The 21,406-nt window shown below is 49.8% G+C and overlaps 1 protein-coding gene and 1 non-coding gene across 3 annotated transcripts in view; both read left to right on the forward strand.

Moving 5' to 3' along the window:
* sfxn5b (sideroflexin 5b) overlaps positions 1-21,406 on the forward strand; it is a 444,371-nt gene that overhangs the window by 72,707 nt on the left and 350,258 nt on the right. For both annotated transcript variants that reach the window (XM_072497745.1, XM_072497746.1), the window contains exons 4-5: positions 17,266-17,292; positions 19,778-19,832. In XM_072497745.1, coding sequence (XP_072353846.1) covers positions 17,266-17,292; positions 19,778-19,832 — 82 coding nt within the window. The remainder of the gene's footprint in view (positions 1-17,265; positions 17,293-19,777; positions 19,833-21,406) is intronic.
* Positions 7,707-7,779, forward strand: trnak-cuu (transfer RNA lysine (anticodon CUU)). The gene has a single exon. It is a non-coding gene; the product is annotated as a tRNA-Lys (tRNA).

Genomic DNA, 21,406 nt, shown 5'->3' on the forward strand with positions numbered 1-21,406 from the left:
ACTGACACTCTCCAGCCCAGGCAACATATTGGTAAATCTCCTCTGCACCCTTTTTAGTGTTATCGCATCCCTCCTATAATACTCCTACAATGCACAATACTATAGCTGTGGCCTAGTCAATGTTTTATACAGTTCCAGCAAACCTCCCTGCTCTTAAACTCTATGCCTCGGCTATAAAGGCAAGTATACCATATGCCTTCTTAACCACTGTATTTACCTGCTCTGTTATCTTAAGGACCGGTGTACTTGCACACCAAGGTCCCGCTGATCCTTGGTGCTTCCCAGAATCCTGCCAATTATCATGTGATAATGGAGCTGTGAAGCAATTGTGCTATCCACAATGCTACCGTGCTGCCCTAATAACTGGGCGGTGGGTGAATTCACCCCTGACACACCCGTAGCCCATGATAAAGACAGGACGACAAATTCAAGAAAGGTCACGCCTGTTGCACACATCATGGCTCCCCCATTTAAAAAAAAAAAAATTTAGAGTACCTAATTCATTTTTTCCAGTTAAAGGGCAATTTAGCGTGGCCAATCCACCTACCCTGCACATCTTTGGGTTGTGGGGGCGAAACCCACGCAAACACGGGGAGAATGTGCAAACTCCACACAGACAGTGACCCAGGGCCGGGATCGAACCCGGGACTTTGGCGCCATGAGGCAGCAGTGCTAACCACTGCGCCACCGAGCTGCCCTGGCTCCCCCCGTTTGTGTATGAAGAAGCGCAGGTGCAGGGAATGGGAATATAATATGTTGTTTAATTGGAGGAGCAGTGAGCAAGTGTGGGAGACCAAATCTGTGAGGAGTGTGGTGATATGCATCACTGTATATACACAAGGGGTTAATGTAAATACACTACAACAAAGTCAACACTAGAGGGAGCACCGGAGATGTCATGACATGCAGACATACAGCTAATGAACGCATAGAATAGGACACGACCAATGGGCAGTCTAGACTCCCAGAGGTGACACTACCACAAGAGGGCAACTCATATAAAAGGACAGGGCACACATAGAACATAGAACATAGAACAATACAGCGCAGTACAGGCCCTTCGGCCCACGATGTTGCACCGAAACAAAAGCCATCTAACCTACACTATGCCATTATCATCCATATGTTTATCCAATAAACTTTTAAATGCCCTCAATGTTGGCGAGTTCACTACTGTAGCAGGTAGGGCATTCCACGGCCTCACTACTCTTTGCGTAAAGAACCTACCTCTGACCTCTGTCCTATATCTATTACCCCTCAGTTTAAAGTTATGTCCCCTCGTGCCAGCCATATCCATCCGCGGGAGAAGGCTCTCACTGTCCACCCTATCCAACCCCCTGATCATTTTGTATGCCTCTATTAAGTCTCCTCTTAACCTTCTTCTCTCCAACGAAAACAACCTCAAGTCCGTCAGCCTTTCCTCATAAGATTTTCCCTCCATACCAGGCAACATCCTGGTAAATCTCCTCTGCACCCGCTCCAAAGCCTCCACGTCCTTCCTATAATGCGGTGACCAGAACTGTACGCAATACTCCAAATGCGGCCGGACCAGAGTTCTGTACAGCTGCAACATGACCTCCCGACTCCGGAACTCAATCCCTCTACCAATAAAGGCCAACACTCCATAGGCCTTCTTCACAACCCTATCAACCTGGGTGGCAACTTTCAGGGATCTATGTACATGGACACCTAGATCCCTCTGCTCATCCACACTTTCAAGAACTTTACCATTAGCCAAATATTCCGCATTCCTGTTATTCCTTCCAAAGTGAATCACCTCACACTTATCTACATTAAACTCCATTTGCCACCTCTTAGCCCAGCTCTGCAGCTTATCTATATCCCTCTGTAACCTGCTACGTCCTTCCACACTATCGACAACACCACCGACTTTAGTATCGTCTGCAAATTTACTCACCCACCCTTCTGCGCCTTCCTCTAGGTCATTGATAAAAATGACAAACAGCAACGGCCCCAGAACAGATCCTTGTGGTACTCCACTTGTGACTATACTCCATTCTGAACATTTCCCATCAACCACCACCCTCTGTCTTCTTTCAGCTAGCCAATTTCTGATCCACATCTCTAAATCACCCTCAATCCCCAGCCTCCGTAATTTTTGCAATAGCCTACCGTGGGGAACCTTATCAAACGCTTTGCTGAAATCCATATACACCACATCAACTGCTCTACCCTCGTCTACCTGTTCAGTCACCTTCTCAAAGAACTCAATAAGGTTTGTGAGGCATGACCTACCCTTCACAAAGCCATGCTGACTATCCCTGATCATATTATTCCTATCTAGATGATTATAAATCTTGTCCCTTATAATCCCCTCCAAGACTTTACCCACTACAGACGTGAGGCTCACCGGTCTATAGTTGCCGGGGTTGTCTCTGCTCCCCTTTTTGAACAAAGGGACCACATTTGCTGTCCTCCAGTCCTCTGGCACTATTCCTGTAGCCAATGATGACATAAAAATCAAAGCCAAAGGTCCAGCAATCTCTTCCCTGGCCTCCCATAGAATCCTAGGATAAATCCCATCAGGTCCCGGGGACTTATCTATTTTCAGCCTGTCCAGAATTGCCAACACCTCTTCCCTACGTACCTCAATGCCATCTATTCTATTAGCCTGGGGCTCAGCATTCTCCTCCACAACATTATCTTTTTCCTGAGTGAACACTGACAAAAAATATTCATTTAGTATCTCGCCTATCTCTTCAGACTCCACACACAATTTCCCATCCCTGTCCTTGACTGGTCCTACTCTTTCCCTAGTCATTCGCTTATTCCTGACATACCTATAGAAAGCTTTTGGGTTTTCCTTGATCCTTCCTGCCAAATACTTCTCATGTCCCCTCCTTGCTCGTCTTAGCTCTCTCTTTAGATCCTTCCTCGCTACCTTGTAACTATCCATCGCCCCAACCGAAACTTCACACTTCATCTTCACATAGGCCTTCTTCTTCCTCTTAACAAGCGATTCCACTTCCTTGGTAAACCACGGTTCCCTCGCTCGACGCCTTCCTCCCTGTCTGACCGGTACATACTTATCAAGAACACGCAGTAGCTGATCCTTGAACAAGCCCCACTTATCCAGTGTGCCCAACACTTGCAGCCTACTTCTCCACCTTATCCCCCCCAAGTCACGTCTAATGGCATCATAATTGCCCTTCCCCCAGCTATAACTCTTGCCCTGCGGTGTATACTTATCCCTTTCCATCATTAACGTAAACGTCACCGAATTGTGGTCACTGTCCCCAAAGTGCTCTCCTACCTCCAAATCCAACACCTGGCCTGGTTCATTACCCAAAACCAAATCCAACGTGGCCTCGCCTCTTGTTGGCCTGTCAACATATTGTTTCAGGAAACCCTCCTGCACACACTGTACAAAAAACGACCCATCTATTGTACTCGAACTATATCTTTTCCAGTCAATATTTGGAAAGTTAAAGTCTCCCATAATAACTACCCTGTTACTTTCGCTCATATCCAGAATCATCTTCGCCATCCTTTCCTCTACATCCCTAGAACTATTAGGAGGCCTATAAAAAACTCCCAACAGGGTGACCTCTCCTTTCCTGTTTCTAACTTCAGCCAATACTACCTCGGAAGAAGAGTCCCCATCTAGCATCCTCTCCGCCACCGTAATACTGCTCTTGACTAGCAGCGCCACACCTCCCCCTCTTTTGCCTCCTTCTCTGAGCTTACTAAAACACCTAAACCCCGGAACCTGCAACATCCATTCCTGTCCCTGCTCTATCCATGTCTCCGAAATGGCTACAACATCGAAGTCCCAGGTACCAACCCACGCTGCCAGTTCCCATACCTTGTTTCGTATACTCCTGGCATTGAAGTAGACACACTTCAAACCACCTACCTGAACGCTGGCCCCCTCCTGCGACGTCAAATCTGTGCTCCTGACCTCTATACTCTCATTCCCCCTTACCCTAAAACTACAATCCAGGTTCCCATGCCCCTGCTGCATTAGTTTAAACCCCCCCAAAGAGCACTAACAAATCTCCCCCCCAGGATATTTGTGCCCCTCAGGTTCAGATGTAGACCATCCTGTCTGTAGAGGTCCCACCTTCCCCAGAAAGAGCCCCAGTTATCCAAAAATCTGAAACCCTCCCGCCTGCACCATCCCTGTAGCCACGTGTTTAAATGCTCTCTCTCCCTATTCCTCATCTCACTATCACGTGGCACGGGCAACAACCCAGAGATAACAACTCTGTTTGTTCTAGTTCTGAGCTTCCATCCTAGCTCCCTGAAAGCCTGCCTGACATCCTTGTCCCCTTTCCTACCTATGTCGTTGGTGCCAATGTGGACCACGACTTGGGGCTGCTCCCCCTCCCCCCTAAGGACCCGGAAAACACGATCCGAGACATCACGTACCCTTGCACCTGGGAGGCAACATACCAAACGTGAGTCTCTCACGCTCCCACAAAATCTCCTATCTGTGCCCCTGACTATAGAGTCCCCAATTACTAATGCTCTGCTCCTCTCCCCCCTTCCCTTCTGAGCAACAGGGACAGACTCCGTGCCAGAGGCCCGTACCCCATGGCTTACCCCTGGTAAGTCGTCCCCCCCACAAGTATCCAAAGCGGTATACTTGTTTCTCAGGGGAACGACCGCAGGGGATCCCTGCACTGACTGTTTTTTCCCAGTCCCTCTTACAGTTACCCACCTATCTCCAATCTTTGGTGTAACTAATTCCCTGAAGCTGCTATCTATGACCCCTTCTGCCTCCCGAATGATCCGAAGTTCTTCCAACTCCAGCTCCAGTTCCCTAACTCGGTCTTGGAGGAGCTGGAGATGGCAGCACTTCCTGCAGGTAAAATCAGCAGGGACACTAACTGCATCCCTCACCTCAAACATCCTGCAGGAGGAACATTGCACTCCCTTCCCTGCCATTCCTCTAACTTTCTACCAAGATCTGGCTAACAACTAAATTAAATTTTTATAAAAAATAATAATAATATAATAAAAATATGGTACTTACCTCAGACCAATGGGTTTTATTATTAGGTTAGAGGAGGAGGGCGGGTGGGAGACACTACACGTGTAGTGTCTCGGGTTTCCTCTCCACCAGAATTTATTGGGAGGGTCTTCCCAGAGGTCCGCGGGTCGACTTCCTGATCCCGCCTAAAAAACTAATTTAAAAAAAAAAGAAAAATTCTCAGCTCCTGCTGAAATTGACCAACCAGCCAGCTCCACTTCCGCCGAAATCGACTGGCCTGCCCCTGCAAAGAGAAGTGCTTTTAAAGGTTGACTTACCTCCCAGCAACCTCCTTCCGCAATGCTCCCGCTGAAACTGACTAACCAGCTGCTCTCTCGCCGCCGAAATCGACTGGCCTGCCCCTGCAAAGAGAAGTGCTTTTAAAGGTTGACTTACCTCCCAGCAACCTCCTTCCGCAATGCTCCCGCTGAAACTGACTAACCAGCTGCTCTCTCGCCGCCGAAATCGACTGTCTCTTTTCCACAGATGACACTTAGAGAGTAGGACAGGGGCAGATCAGAAGCATCACACCCACCACGTGGCTTAGAGCAGACTGGTTAGTTAGACTGAGTTACTATAGCAAGATTAGCAGGAGAGTCGAACTCATAAGAGAACTGTGCTAATGGTTCAATAAATCACATTGAACTTACTTCAAAGTCTGGAGTATCTTTTGGTCAAAGCTGCAATCGAGTTGCATAACACATAACACATCAAGGAGCTGCTTCTCCAATCACACATTCTCCATGCTGGATGCTCCTGCTCCTCCAGTGACAGACTCCCTCTCTCCCATGCTTGTTGCTCCTCCAGAGACAGAAGCTATGATTGGTGGAGCAGGGAGGTGGGAGGTAGGAAACCCACCATTCGAGGAGCTGGCGCAATTATCTTTGGTGATGGCCCATTCGACTTGATGGTTATGTATTTCCCGGAAATGCGACGACCAGTTCAGGTCAAACATTCAACAACCTCCTGGACCGGGCAAGGTCTAGGAAGAAAAACAGAGGGAGGTGACCAGAAACCCAAAGAGACCAGGGGGCAAGCCCTGTACCAAGAAGCAACCAGCGGAGAGAAGATCCATGACATTTAATTTTGAATGGTGGGTGGAGACTGGGGAGGCAATAGGAAACTAGAAGAGAACCATGCAGTTTTAATTTGGCCTTTTATTACGTACCTAAAGCTGTTTTAGCCTGTCTAATTTATGTTTTAATTGCATCAAATAGGTGGAATTTGAGGTGAATCTGCTCTTAGATAATTATTGTAAATTGGGAATTGTATTAGGTGATGAACAAAGAAATTTCAGGTGACAGGGCTCATGGGGTGGTGAAACCTTTGCTGAAGCATGATGTACATAATTTAGCAAGGTCATGTTCTGTTGTTAGTACTGTATGGACTTCATCCTGTATTACAGGCACGAACTGATTCAACATTGGGAATATGGAAATGCTGAGGTCAATTTGGTGATTTTATACAAATGCGTTGTCCATGGTCCAGACAGCAATAGGTCCATGGTCCAGACAGCAATAGGTCCATGGTCCAGACAGCAATAGGTCCATGGTCCAGACAGCAATAGGTCCATGCCCCAGACAGCAATAGGTCCATGGTCCAGACAGCAATAGGTCCATGGTCCAGACAGCAATAGGTCCATGCCCCAGACAGCAATAGGTCCATGGTCCAGACAGCAATAGGTCCATGGTCCAGACAGCAATAGGTCCATGCCCCAGACAGCAATAGGTCCATGGTCCAGACAGCAATAGGTCCATGCCCCAGACAGCAATAGGTCCATGGTCCAGACATTAATAGGTCCATGGTCCAGACAGCAATAGGTCCATGCCCCAGACAGCAATAGGTCCATGGTCCAGACAGCAATAGGTCCATGCCCCAGACAGCAATAGAAGGCAAAGAAAGGGTAAACTAATGCTGTCCTTGAGTATTTGTTACTAGTGCTGATAATGAAAACTGCTGCTACTCATTTTCCATCTGGTTTCTCTGTCCTGGTTTTGTTTGAGTCACTGTTGCACAAACCATATATTGCCAAATGAAGGTGTCACTTTGCAAAATAAGTTTATAATCTAGCATTCTGTTTTGATCTGATTAACCCTTGTCTTGAGATTGGATGAGCTGTGCATTATAAAGTCTTTCCATTCTGTTATCTTGCCTATTTAAAGAAAGAAACCCTGAAACAAAATTCAACACAAATGCAGGATGACTGCTACATCTAACAATGGAGTTAGTGAGAATAAAAAAGGGCCTGAATGTCAAAAAATAGTCCTCGGGAAAATCTCAACGCGAGCTCCCTTGAATAGAGTAAACAATGTTGGAAGTAGCTGAACTAAAATTGGGCTTTGCTCTCTAAAGTTGAAAAGAATGCGAGGTGTTCTCATTGAAATATATAAAACTGAAGAGGCTCGACAAGATGCTCAAAGACTGTTTTCCTCGGCCGGATAGTCTAGAACTAGGGATCATGGGCTCCGGATAAGAATTTTGAGCCCAGGTGACCATAGGCTGCTTTCCCCTTTGAGGGGGAGAGCTGACTGGTGGTGATTTAACCAGAGGGTCACCACACCTCAGGCGAGGGGCAAGATTGAGAAGGCGGGGCCTTCATGAATAACCTCAGCCGGTACACGGTTGAACCCGCACTGCTGACCTCGTTCTGCATCACAAACCAGCTGTCCAGCCAAGTGAGCTGTAATAAGGGAGGTGGAAAGAAGATGTCGGCTGGCTAGCTCAGTCGGTAGAGCATGAGACTCTTAATCTCAGGGTCATTGGTTCGAGTCCCACGCTGGGTGCGATTGCTTTATGGGCGACACAGTAGCACAATGGTTAACACTGTTGCTTCACAGCACCAGGCTTCCAGGTTCGATTCACTTGGGTCACTGTCTGTGCGGAGTCTGCACATTCTCCCCGTGTCTGCGTGGGGTTCTTCCGGGTGCTCCGGTTTCCTCCCACAAGTCCCGAAAGACGCGCTGTTAGGTGAATTGGACATTCTGAATTCTCCGTCGGTGTACCCGAACAGGGGCCGGAGTGTGGTGACTAGGAGCTTTTCACAGTAACTTCATTGCCGTGTTAATGTAAACCTACTTGTGACACTAATAAAGATTATTATCATTATTAAAGTGGCGTTGAGAGTAGGGGAAGGATTATGGGCCTGTTGGGGAGGTTTGGATGGTTCTCAGGGTACAAAATGAATGTAGGGAAAAGCGAGGTATTCCCGGTGAATGAGCTGGCACAGCGGGCTAATTTAGGGGGGATTTGGCCATTCAGGTGGCGAGGGAATTGATAGGGCTCCATAAGTGGAACTTAACAAAGCTGGTGGAGGAGGCCAGGTAGGATCTTAAGAGGTGGGATACACTGCGCTTAACGTTGGCGGGGTGGGTCCAAGTGGTGAAAATGAATATTCTGGCTAGGTTCTTGGTTATCTTTCTGGCTCTCCTGATCTTTATACCAAAGGCCTTTTTTCAGAACGTGGACACGATTATTTCGGACTTTTTATGGGCGGGGAGGATGCCGAGGGTGGGGAGGACCCTGCTACAGAGGCAGAGGCTGCAGGGGGGGTTGGTGTTGCCGAACTTGCTTCATTATTATTGGGCAGCGAATGTGGACAATGTGCGGCGGTGGTGGGAAGGAGAAGGGGTAGAATGAAGGAGGCATCTTGTAAAGGGTCTAGTTTGAGGGCTATGGTGACGGCAGCGTTGCCAATGGCTCCGAGTAGGTATTCAGGGAGCCCAGTGGTGCGGTCCACGGTGAAGTTATGGAATCAGCTGAGGAGGCATTTTAGGGTGGAAGGGATGTCGGTGCTAACGCCGCTCTGCGCGAATCATGGGTTTGAGCCGTGGGGGATATATAGTGTATACTATCCATGCTGGGGGCTTTTCACAATAACTTCATTGAAGCCTCCTTGTGACAATAAGCGATTATTCTTATACAGGAGGTGGGGCTGGTCAAGGTGAGGGATTTGTATTTGGAGGAAAGGTTCGCCAGCCTTGAGGAGCTAAGGGAGAAGGTAGAGCTGCTGAGGGGTAGTGAGTTCAGGTAGCTGCAGGTTAGGGACTTTGCACGAAAGGTCTGGAGGGGGTTCCCTAGGTTGCCGGGATACACCCTGCTGGAGCGACTGCTGCTTCCGGATGTGGAAGGGGAGGGAAGAATTGGGGATATATACAAGTGGCTGGGGGAGCAGGGAGGCGAGCGGGTGGTGAAGATCGAGGAGAAATGGGAAGCAGAGTTGGGAATGGAGATCAATTGGGGAGTATGGAGTGAGGCACTGCGAAGGGTAAACGGGACCTCCTCTTGTGCAAGGATGAGCCTGATACAGTTTAAGGTGGTGCACAGGGTGCATATGACTCGGGCGAGAATGAGTGAGTTCTTTCAGGGGGTAGCAGATGAGTGTGAGAGGTGTGGGCGGGGGCCAGCGAATCACACACACATGTTTTGGGGTTGCGAAAAATTGGGAAGATACTGGCAGGAATATTTCCGTGGTCTTAGCCAGGATAGTGGAGGAGGGAGTGGACCCGGACCCTTTGGTGGCGATATTTGGAGTTTCAGAGAAGCCGGAGCTCACGGAGAGGAGGAAGGCCGATGTCGTGGCCTTCGCCTCTCTGATTGGACGGCGGCGAATTTTGCTGGAGTGGCGGTCGGCATCGCCACCGGGGGGAGCAGCTTGGTTGGGTGACCTGTACGACTTCCTGTGGTTAGAGAAGATAAAGTATGAATTAAGGGGCTCAGCAGGGGGGGTTTGAGAATAGGTGGGGGGTATTTGTGACCGTGTTTGTCGCAGGGGGTGGGGGGTGATGGGTGGGCGGAAGGTGAAAAGGGGGAAAATCTGTACAGACTGTATAGTTGATTGCTGGGAAGTATGTTTCCCGGGGAGTTTATTTGCTGTAATCTGTTTTGATGCATGTTTGTAATAAAATACATTTAAAAAAAATTAAACTGGAGTTGATGTAGACCAAATCTTATGGAAAGGTAAAACAGGCTCTGGACTACTTCTGCTATTTCTTATGGAGCACAGAACACATGGGGCAATCAGTCTGCATTGGTACTTTTTAAAAAAAATCTTTTTATTGGCTTTTCTCATATTTAGAAACAGTTGTTACCTATATACATGACATTTTTCTTGCCCGCACCAATTTGCTTTATTTTACAGAGAGGTTTGTTTTGTCCTTCATTTGACTAACTGTACGGACATTTTGCTGCCCTCTGGATCGGTCTATGGTATCCCCCCTTCCTCCCTCCCCCCCGCCCCCATTGGTTTTAGCACCCTTCCTCTTCTCTTGTGGTTTCCCTATTTCCCCCCCCCCCCCCCCCCCCCCCCCCCCCCCGCCCCTCCTTTGGTTCTTCATCTTTTTTTTTTCCCTGGCTTACTCCTCGTTGTTGGCCTTGAACAGGTTTTGGAACAGGCCGACAAACTGCCCCCAAGTATCCAGGAAGCTTTCCTCTGGCCCTCGGGTGGCGTACTTAATCTTCTCCAGGGGGAGAAATTCCGAGAGGTCAGTGAGCCAGTCTGCAGCTGTGGGAGGTGCTGCCGATCACCAGCCGAGCAGGATTCTCCGGCGTGCGATTAAGGAAGCGAAAGCGAGGCCGTTGGCCCCCTTCCCCATGTGTAGCTCTGGCTGCTCCGATACCCCGGAGATTGCCACTATTGGGCATGGCTTCACCCTCACCCCCACAACCCTGGACATTGCCTTGGAGAAGGCTGTCCAGAACCCAGCAAGCTTGGGGCAAGCCCAAGACATGTGGGTGTGGTTGGCCGGGCCCCTCTGGTTACCGCTCACATTTGTCCTCCACTTCCGGGAAGAACCTGCTCATTCGGGTTCTGGTCAGGTGCGCTCTGTGCACCACTTTGAGCTGCATTAGGCTGAGCCTTGCGCAGGAGGAGCTGGAGTTCACCCTGCTCAGTGCTTCGCTCCAGAGCCCCCATCCCTCCTCTGTCCCAGTTCGTCCTCCCATTTTTGTCTGGTCCCGTCCAGTGGTGTTTGGGCTCTGTCCAGTAGCTGTCCGTATATTTTCCCACATAGCCCCTCCTTCTCGCTGCTTGTGCCTATCAGGTCCTCTAGCAGTGTGCTTCCTGGGGCCCCAGGGTACCCTACCGTCTCTTTGCAGAGGAAGTGCTTTATTTGGAGGTGTCTCAATTCCTGTCCTCTTGCTAGTTTCCACTTCCTCGTCAGTTCGTCCAGTGTCTCCAGTCTGCGCCCTACGTAGAAATCCCCGACCGTCAATGTGCCCCCGTCCCACCTCCATCTTTTGAAGGTGGTATCTAGCATGGCTGGGGGGGAATCTGTGATTGCCGCAGGTGGGGGCCATGGGGGCCATTTTGGTTATCCCGAAGTGCTGTCTCAACTGGATCCACGTTCTCAGCATGGCCGCGACACTGGGCCCGTTGTGTATCTTGTTCAGGGGGATGGGAGTGCTGCTGTGGCCAGGGCCCGGAGGGTCGTTCCTTGACAGGATGCCTCCTTCATTTGTACCCAATCTGTGTCGGGTTCTTGTCCCCCATCCCCTCACTCTTTCTGCCGTTGCTGCCCAGTGGTAGTATTGTAGGTTCGGTAAGGCCAAGCCCCCTTTGATTTTCCCTCTTTGCAGTGTCGGTTTGTGAATTCTCGGGTTCTTACCCCCCCCACACAAACGGCATGATTAGCCTGTCTATGTTTTGGAAAAAGGCCTTGGGGATGAAGATCGGAATGGATCTAAACAGGAAGAGGAACCTTGGCAGTACGTTCATCTTGATCGTCTGCACTCTCCCCGCCAGGGAGAGTGGGAGTGAGCCCCACCTTTGAAGGTCTTTTCTTACTTCCTCCACCAGGCTGGTCAGGTTCCATTTGTGGATCTGGGTCCAGTCTCTGGCTATCTGGATCCCCAGGTCGCGGAATCTGTTCTGGGCTGTTTTGAACGGGAGCCCCTCCAGCTCTCTCCCTCCCCCATTTGGGCTCACTGGGAATGCCTCGCTTTTGCCCAGGTTAAGTTTGTAGCCCGAGAAGGTTCCAAACTCTTTCAGTATTTGCAGTATTGCCTTCAGTCCCTCCTGTGGCTTCGAGACACAGAGGAGCAGGTCATCTGCACAGACTGAGACTCTGTGCTCTCTGTCTCCTCTCCGGATTTCCTTCCAGCTTTTCGCGTCCCGCAGGGTTATCGCCAGGGGTTCGATCGCTAGCGCGAACAAGAGTGGGACAGGGGGCAGCCCTGTCTTGTTCCTCTCTGCAGCTGGAAGTATTCAGAGCTGGTGGTGTTAGTTCGGACGCTCGCTTTGGGAGCGTTGTACAGGAGCCTCACCCAGGGGGTGAACCCCGCTCCCAGCCCAAACCGTCCCAGTACCTCGAGGAGGTATTTCCATTCGACTCTGTCGAAGGCCTTTTCTGCGTCCAGGGAGATGATCACCTCTGGTGTTGTCTCCGCAGGGGTGGGGGGAGGGGGGGGGTGGAGGGAGCCAGGGGTGGGGGGGGGTGGAGGGGTGGTCATTATCACATTCAGCAGCCGCCTGATGTTCGCTGTGAGCTGCCTACCCTTGACAAAGCCGGTTTGGTCCTCTGCGACCACCTCTGGTACGCAGCCCTGCAGCCATTTGGCCAGGACCGTTGCGAGTATTTTCGCATCCACGTTCAGCAGTGAAATGGGTCTGTATGATCCGCATTCCGTCAGGTCTTTATCTTTTTTGGGTATCAGTGAGATTGTGGCCTGCGCTAGCGTTGGAGGCAGGGTGCCCCTTGCCGGTGAGTCCACGAACATGACCCTTAGGTGTGGGGCCAGGACTGGTGCGAATTATTTGTAGAGGTCCGCTGGGAACCCGTCGGGTCCCGGTGCCTTCTCCGCATGCATGGAGCTGATGCTCTCCATGATTTCTTCCAGGTCTATTGGTGCTTCCAGCTCCCGCTGTCTGTCTTCACCCACCACTGGCAGTTTCAGTCTGTCTAGGAACAGTTTCATCCCCGCGTCCCCATTGGGGGGCTCGGAGGTGTACAGTCTCCGGTAGAAGGTCTCAAATGCCCGATTGACCTCCTTTGGTTCTGTTACCAGTCTGCCTCTGCTATCCTTTACCTGCGCTATTTCCCTTGTGGCTGCCTGCTTTCTCAGCTGGTGAGCCAATAGGCTCACTAGAATTGAGTCCACTAGTTGTTGCCTGGCCACCCTCTCTTCCCTATCTCTGCTTGCCTTGTAGGGAATGATCTCTCCTCTAATCCCGGCCTTCAGTGCCTCCCAGAACGTGGAGGGTGAGACCTCCTTGTTTTGGTTGTTACTCACGTAATCGCCTATGGCCCGTGATGTTTTCTGACAGAAGGCCTTGTCGGCCAGGAGGTCCGTGTCCAGCCTCCATGTGGGCGCTGGGTACGGCCTGTCTCCAACCTCACATCTATATAGTGTGGAGCGTGGTCAGAGATAACGATCGCGGAGTACTCCGTTCCCGTGATCCCTGGAAGCACCGATTTCCCCACTGCAAAGAAGTCGATCCGGGTGTATACCTTGTGTACTTGTGAGAAGTATGAAAATTCCTTCTCTCCCGGGTGCAGGAACCTCCATGGGTCCACCGCCCCATCTGTTCCATGAAGGCCACTAGCTCCCTAGCAGGGACTGTTTAGCACAGGGCTAAATCGCTGGCTTGAAAAGCAGACCAAGGCAGGCCAGCAGCACGGTTCAATTCCCGTACCGGCCTCCCCGAACAGGTGCCGGAATGTGGCGACTAGGGGCTTTTCACAGTAACTTCATTGAAGCCTACTCGTGACAATAAGCGATTTTCATTTCATTTCCCTAGCCATGCCAGTCTTTTTCCCCATTCTGGGGTTTGATCGGTCGGTCAGTGGGTCCTGTACACAGTTAAGGTCGCCCCCCCCATGATCAGTCAGTGTGTGTCAAGGTCGGGGATTTCTGCCATGGTCTTCTTTATGAATTCTGTGTCGTCCCAGTTGGGAGCGTACACATTTACCAGTATGACTGGTGCCCCTTCCAGGACACCGCTGACCATGACATACCGTCCCCCCTGGGCCAGTAACTCTTGGTTCCCGTTATCCTCAACCTTTTGCTAATTAATATTGCTACTCCCCTAGCCCTCGGCCCGTAGCATGAGTGGTATGTCTGTCCCACCCAGCCCTTCCTTACCAGCCGTCGGTCCTTCTCCCTCAGGTGCGGCTCTTGCAGGTAGATTATGTCGGCTTTTAGGCTGCTTAGGTGGGTGAACACTCTGGATCTTTTGACCGGGCCATTGAGTCCCCTTACATCCCAGGTAACAATCCTGGTGGGGGGTTTCTGACCCCCCGGTCCTGTGGGATCACCCATACTTACCTGGTGGACGCGCCCCTGCACTCCGGGGTTTCCCTTTGCTAGGGGGCCGTCCAAAATGGCCAGGATCACCGCTCTCACCATGGGGTCGGGCCCCAGCGCTCAGGGGTTTCCCTTTGCCCAGGGGGCACCCAATGTGACCACCAGCTATGTGTACGCCACACCGGTACGCCCCTGCGCTCCGGGATCTCCCTCCGTCCTGATGCCCTCTCGAGTGGCTGTTTGCGGTGCCCTCTTGGTTACTCGCCCTGCTCCTTGCCCGCCGAGGCCTATGTCTGTACTGCTTCACTATCTCACCCTTCTCTTTGCTTCTCTTTTGTTCTGCGTTCTCCCCAGACTACTCTCCCCCCACTAGCCCCTGTCCCTTTGACCACCCCCTGCGTTCTCCCCCTCCCTCCTGCCCCCTCGCCTCCTTGTGCCAGGCACTCCTCCTCCCCTGAGAGGATCGCCGCGGCCCTCCTTCCTTCCTGCCCTCCCGTGCTGGCCCTCCTCACTAGTACGGCGGCCCCCCTCCCTGTGTTCGCCCAGTTCTGGCCCTGTTTAACCTTTCTCCTACTGGCCCTTGTCTCGCCCTCCTGTTTGCTTTTCTCATCCTCATTTCCCTCCCCCATTGCATTGAGAGAGGAGACAAGCTCAGAGACAAGACAGCACAGTCCCGCGCAAGGCATAACACACATGCACAGTTCATGAGTCCATTGTCCTTGTTTGCGGTCTGTCCTCCGCTCTTTGGTCTGGTTTTCTCTTCCTTTTCCGTCCCCATGTCTTTCTTTGCGGTTGCGTGTGCTCCTCCCCCAGCTTGTTCGGTCTAACAAACTCCTCAGCCGCCGCTGGGGTGTTAAAATACAGCTCTTTCCCCTCGAATGTTACCCAGAGTTTGGCCGGGAATTACATCCCAAATTTTACCTTGCTTTTGTGCAGTGCTGATTTCGCCTTGTTGAATTCAGCCCTTTTTTTGGCCAGGTCCGCCCCAATGTCCTGGTCCACCCTTATGGTCTTCCCTTCCCACGTGCTCTGTTTCGTCTGCCGGGCCCACTTTAGGATTCTCTCCCGGTCTTGGAACCGGTGCAGCTTCGCAATAATTGCTCTGGGCTGCTCCCCGGCTTTGGGCTTGGGTCGGAGCGACCTGTGTCTATTTCCGGTGGGTTTGGGAATAACTCCTTTCCCACTAGCTTGCCCATCATTTGGGTGACGTAGCCTGTTGTGTCTCTGTGCTCCATCCCCTCTGGCAGACCCACTATTTTAACATTCTGCCGTCTGGACCTATTTTCCTGGTCCTCCAATTTCCCTCTTAGGCTCCCCTGGGCCATTACTAACCTTTTGCTGTATTGGTACTTAACCTCCATATAGTATGGTTCTAATTCTGCTACTTCACACAATGTACAGTGTTTCAAGTCCCACTCCAGAGACCTTTATACAAAAAGGCTGACATTCTAGTGCAGCATGAAGAGAGTGCTGTACTGTCAGAGGTGCCATCTTTCAGGTGTGAGGTTAAACTGAGGCCCTCCCAAGTAAAGGTAAAAGACTCCAAGGCACGAGATTGAAGAAGAACTAGGGAGTTCTCCCTGCTTTCCTGACCAATATTTATGCCTCACGCAACATCGCTAAAATAAATGACCTGGTGATTATCACAGTGCTGTTTGTGGGAGCTTGTTATGTGCAAATTGCCTGTCTGCTGCATTATGTACGTCTCGGAAGTGAATACATCTCAAAATGTACTTCATTGGCTGCAAAGTGCTTTGAGACCTCAAGAAAAGGTGTCATATATAAGCAACTGGTTTTCATTTATCAAATCATAGGCCAAAAAGTGACTCAAGTGCTGTTTGATAGCAGTGGGGAATTGAAACGCCCTGAAAATGAACTTGGAAATATTTCCGTTAAATTCGCCCTACATGTGTCCAGAATCAAAGGTCAGCTGCAATGTTCCTTCCGAGGGGAGGTTGACCGGTTGTAGAATGCTCCGTCTTCCCAAAGTGCGATTCCCACGACAGGAGAAGGCCGGGAGAATGAATTAGCCTGGGAGGCACGGGTTCCGAGGTTCCAGCAGTTGGCAGGTTTGATGAGGATTCAAATTCTTTTCGCTGCCCTTGCTTAATGAGAAATCAGTAACTGCCAGAATTCAGTTCCAACAGATAATATTACAGTGCAGCTTGGAGGAGCTTATATGACAATCCTCCTCCATATTGGTCACAGGATGACTGGAATCTTGAGGTTTAATTGGAATTGGGATCCCTTTTGGTTTTGGGGACACTGGTGTTGACTTCACAAATTGACGCTATCTTTCTCAAAACCATTGTGCTAGGACTGCTAATGCTTTGGCCAAGCTTAATGCCTGAGACCTGCAAAGGTTGTCCTTTGTTCTGAGTTAGCTGGAACACACTCGATGTCCCGGTGCTTCTTTGAAACTGCTGCAAGGCATCATGGGACCAGCCGGAGACATGTTGTTAAATCAACAATTCTCCAATTTTAACAACACAGAAAAAAAAAATCACTTTATAAAATAGTCTAATTGACGTGTATATATATATATATATATATTCCCATCACGTCTCAACCATGACAATTTGCACATTTAGCAACAGTGGCTCCAAGTAGAGTGCCCCAAAATGTGACAAGCAATAATAGAAACAAATTAATAGCCCACCGGAAGGAGGGATGAGTGAAATATTGGTCGGAACAAAGTTTCCAAGTGGGATTGATGGCTTCCTGTGGGAGGGTAAAGAGATGTCTTTCGCCTTTTGAGTGCACATGCCAGTCCTGGGTGTTCGGTTAGCTCAGTTGTCTGGTTTGTTCTGCGGGGAGCGCCGCCAAGGGCACGGGTTCAATTCCTCTACCGGCTGAGGTTATTGAACCTCGCCTGAGGTGTGGTGACTGCCCACTGTCTGACCCAGCTAAAACGAACCCACTCAGCAAAGACTGAGAATGAAAGTTTTCTTGACCACGCTGCGCTCTAGGCTCCAGTGTCACCGTACCACCTCCACTAACAATTCCTCTCTTTTACCTCTCTGTTTTAGCTTTGGGAGGCACAGAAGATTCGACAGGTAAATGTTTCTTCTTTCAATAATCGGGAAGTATTGTACCACTTTATCAATAATTCTGCATCTCCAGTTGAATTGTGTGAAATAGTTTATGTTTCATCATGTTTGTGAGTTCTGTTTCGGTCAGTGGGTGATCACTCTCTGACTTGCACTTTCTATGGGAAAGGGTTGTGGGCCAGAACTTGAACTCTTGTTTCCATGTTTGGTTCTTGTTGGATTATTGGATGAATAATCCAGAGAATATGAGCTCAGATGTCACCACGACAGATGGAAAATTTGAATTCAGTGTTTAAAAAAAAAAAAGATTTGGAAATAAAAGTGGCCGTGAAGCTGTTGGATTGTCGTAAAATATCCACCGGTTCACTTATATCCTTCAGGCAAGAAAACTAAACATCGTTACGCATTCTGGACTTTTCAGTGACTCCACTCACCGCTCAACATGGTTGATTTAACTGCCCTCTGAAGTGGTCTGCCAAGCCACTCATTTGGATTTGCCCCCCCGCCCCCCCACATCCCAAATCTAAATTTTAAAAATTGTGGAAAGACTTTTTGAATCCCTTGGATTAGTTATATCAGTTTTCTCAGGGTAGTTCCTCACGGTTGCGTCCTAGGCCCAAACATCTTCAGCTGCTTCATCAATGACTTTCCCTCCATGATAAGACGAGAAGTGGGAATGTTCGCTGATGATTATGCAGTGTTTAGCACCATTTGTGACATTTCGAATACTGAAGCAATCCGTGTCCATTTGCAGAAAGACCTGGACAATGCTTAGCCTTTGGCTGGGAAGTTGCAAGTAGCATTTGCACCACACAAATGCGAGGTAATGACCATCTCCAATGGGGAAGAATCTAGCCACCTCCCCCTTTGACATTCGATGGCATTACTGTCGCTGAATTCCCCACTATCAATATCCTGGGGGGGTTACCATTGACCAGAAACTGAACTGGAGCAGCCATGTGAACACTGTGGCCACAAGAGTAAGTCAGAGGTTGGGAATTCTGCGGCAAGTAACTCACCTTCTGACTGCCCAAACCCTGTCCACCATCTACACTGCACGAGTCAGGAGTGTGATGGAATACTCTCTACTTGCCTGGGTGAGTGCAGCTCCAACAACACGCAAGAAACTCAACACCATCCAGGACAAAGTAACCCGCTTGATTGGTGCCCCATCCACCACCTTCAATAGTCACTCTCTGTCACTGACGCACATGGCAGCCATGTGTACCATCTACAAGATGCACCTCAGGAACTCACAAAGGTTCCTTTGACAGTACCGACCAAATACACGGCCTCTAACAAGGGCAACAGATACATTGGAACACCACCACTTTGCGGTTCCCCTCCAAGTCACTCACCATGCTGACTTGGAAATATATCGCCGTTCCTTCACTGTCACTGGGGCAACATCCTGGAATTCCCTCCCTAACAGCACTGTAGGTGTAGCTACACCACATGGACTGCAGCAGGTCATTCTCCCCCTTTTTAAGGGCATTTCGGAAAGGGCAATAAATGCTGTCCATGGACGAATAAATACCCCCCACCCACCCACCCACCCACCACCACTAAGCCCATGATTCCAGGTCATGAACCTCTTGTGTCAGGGATGGCGCGGCAAGTATCCAATCCAAGGAAAATGCTTGGACATTAGACGTTGCAGAAGAAGGTCTCCGCTGTGAATAACTGTTGCAGAGGATATACAAGTTCTGCACTCTGTCCCTTCCTATAGCCACACAATGAAGATGATGAAGTCCGCGAACTGGGAGTGAAAGTTGTACCTGACCATCATGTTCCAGTTTGCTACCTGGAAAGCCTGGTTTCTACCTTTCACTCCTGTGAAGATTGGACTCCGACGATAAATATTCTTTGGGAATAATTAAGTGTTTTGTCAGCAGGCTGGTTGAACCACCGCCCGGACTTTCACTTTGACTTTTTATGTTGAACAGCAATTTTTTACCTGAAAATCCATGAAAGGTGACATCCCATCACTAGAGTGATCTAGATCAACTATCAGCATGGACCAAATCCGAAAACAACCTGGGAACACAAAGCAACATTTAAGTGTGCTGAGATGCAATCAGGTGGAAGTCCAGCCTACGACACCACACTGGTGTAGTATTAAATTGTCCTCCATTCTGTCATGGGATGTGGGCATTGCTGGCTCGGTCAGCATTGTTGCTCATCCCTAATAGCCATTGAACTGAGAGGCCTGCGAGGCCATCTCAGAGGGCAGTAGGGAAGTTAAGAGTCAACCCCATTGCTAGAGTCAATCAGTTTCACTATTACTGGCTTTCATTTCCAGATTTGTTCTTACTTGAAGTTAAATTTCACCAGCTGCCGTGGTGGGATTTGAACCCATGTCCCCAGAGTATTAGCCTGGGCCTCTGGGTTACTTGTCCAGTGACATTACCATTACGCTGTCATCTCCCTCATATTGAATGATGTCTAATAAAGCGTGCTCCTACAGTCTTTTGTTTTGATTTGTTTTCAGGCTGTTTTGCACCCAGACACCAACGAGAAGATTTTGATGCCTTTCAGGATGTCGGGTATCTTTTTTTAAAGATTTGCAACAACTATTTCCGTCCTTGCCACTCATTCAACAATTCCTTCCTTCTCTATCCTGCGCCCGAGGGCACAGCTCCTCTGTCAGCAATGTTCTGCCATTGGGTTCAAAACCTCTCCCAGCCCCCTTCCAAAGAGCAGTCAGTTCACCCCTCCAGCCTGTTCCCCCATCATGGCCAATCTGTCACCTAACTACATATACCTGCCACTGCCCTATATCCTATAATAAGTGGCACCTCTAAATAGAAATCTATTGATCTCCATTTTCAAATTAACGATTGATCTAGCATCAATTGTTTGTGGAAGAGAGTTCCAACTTTCTACCAAACTCTTGTGTGTCAGAAGTATTTTCTAAATACCCTCCTGAAAGGCTGAAACTTTTGGACTCTTGCCTCTTAATATTTCTCAATCTACCCGATCTGTTCCCCGAAATAGCTCAGAGACATTTCTTGCTTCCTCCTCTCCACCACCAACCCGCAAAATAGCGAGGATCAGAATCAGGCCGAGCACACACCTTGCACCACAATTTCTCCACACCTCACCTGAAGATGCTGATTTGTGCTGGGGTAGCCAATCTATACTCAGTAGTCGGGCTATTTCATTGTGAGGCTATCTCAACCAGGCCTGATCCAGTCCAGGTGCATCATTTTTCTCATGTCTTTATGAAGCACCTTGGGAAGTATGGAATTGATGCAGAGTTACAGTTAGGGAGTGTGGCAATGGGGTTCGTTTTGGAAATCTACCAAGATCCGGTATGGACACCATGGGCCAAATTGACTTTAATGCTGTAAATCTTTCCGGTTCAATTCATTTCATGGTGAAACAAACATAGTCCAAAAGAAAAGGATACTGAAGGAAAAAAACAAGTTAATGTTTGTTGAAGTTCCTTGTAATTGTTAGATGTTTAGCAGAGATGCTGAGGGCAGCAGTGTGTCTGATGGCAATGTTTAACATTTTGTTCAGTAATTAAGTAGGAGAACACTGTTTCAGATCTAAGACTCTAAGACTATGGTGGTCTCGGTGCCGATGGGGGTCTCAGTGTCGATGGGGGTCTCGGTGCCGATGGGGGTCTCAGTGCCGATGGGGGTCTCAGTGCCGATGGTGGTCTCGGTGCCGATGGGGGTCTCAGTGCCGATGGTGGTCTCAGTGCCGATGGGGGTCTCAGTGCCGATGGTGGTCTCGGTGCCGATGGGGGTCTCGGTGCCGATGGTGGTCTCAGTGCCGATGGGGGTCTCAGTGCCGATGGTGGTCTCAGTGCCGATGGGGGTCTCAGTGCTGATGGGGGTCTCGGTGCCGATGGGGGTCTCGGTGCCGATGGGGGTCTCAGTGCCGATGGGGGTCTCCGTGTCGATGGCGGTCTCCGTGTCGATGGGGGTCTCGGTGCCGATGGGGGTCTCAGTGCCGATGGGGGTCTCAGTGCCGATGGGGGTTTTGGTGTCGATGGGGGTCTCGGTGCCGATGGGGGTCTCGGTGCCGATGGGGGTCTCAGTGCCGATGGGGGTCTCGGTGCCGATTGGGGTCTCAGTGCCGATGGGACTCTCGGTGCCGATGGGGGTCT

The sequence above is a fragment of the Scyliorhinus torazame genome, chromosome 3, assembly GCF_047496885.1.
Source record: "Scyliorhinus torazame isolate Kashiwa2021f chromosome 3, sScyTor2.1, whole genome shotgun sequence".
NCBI lineage: Eukaryota > Metazoa > Chordata > Chondrichthyes > Carcharhiniformes > Scyliorhinidae > Scyliorhinus > Scyliorhinus torazame.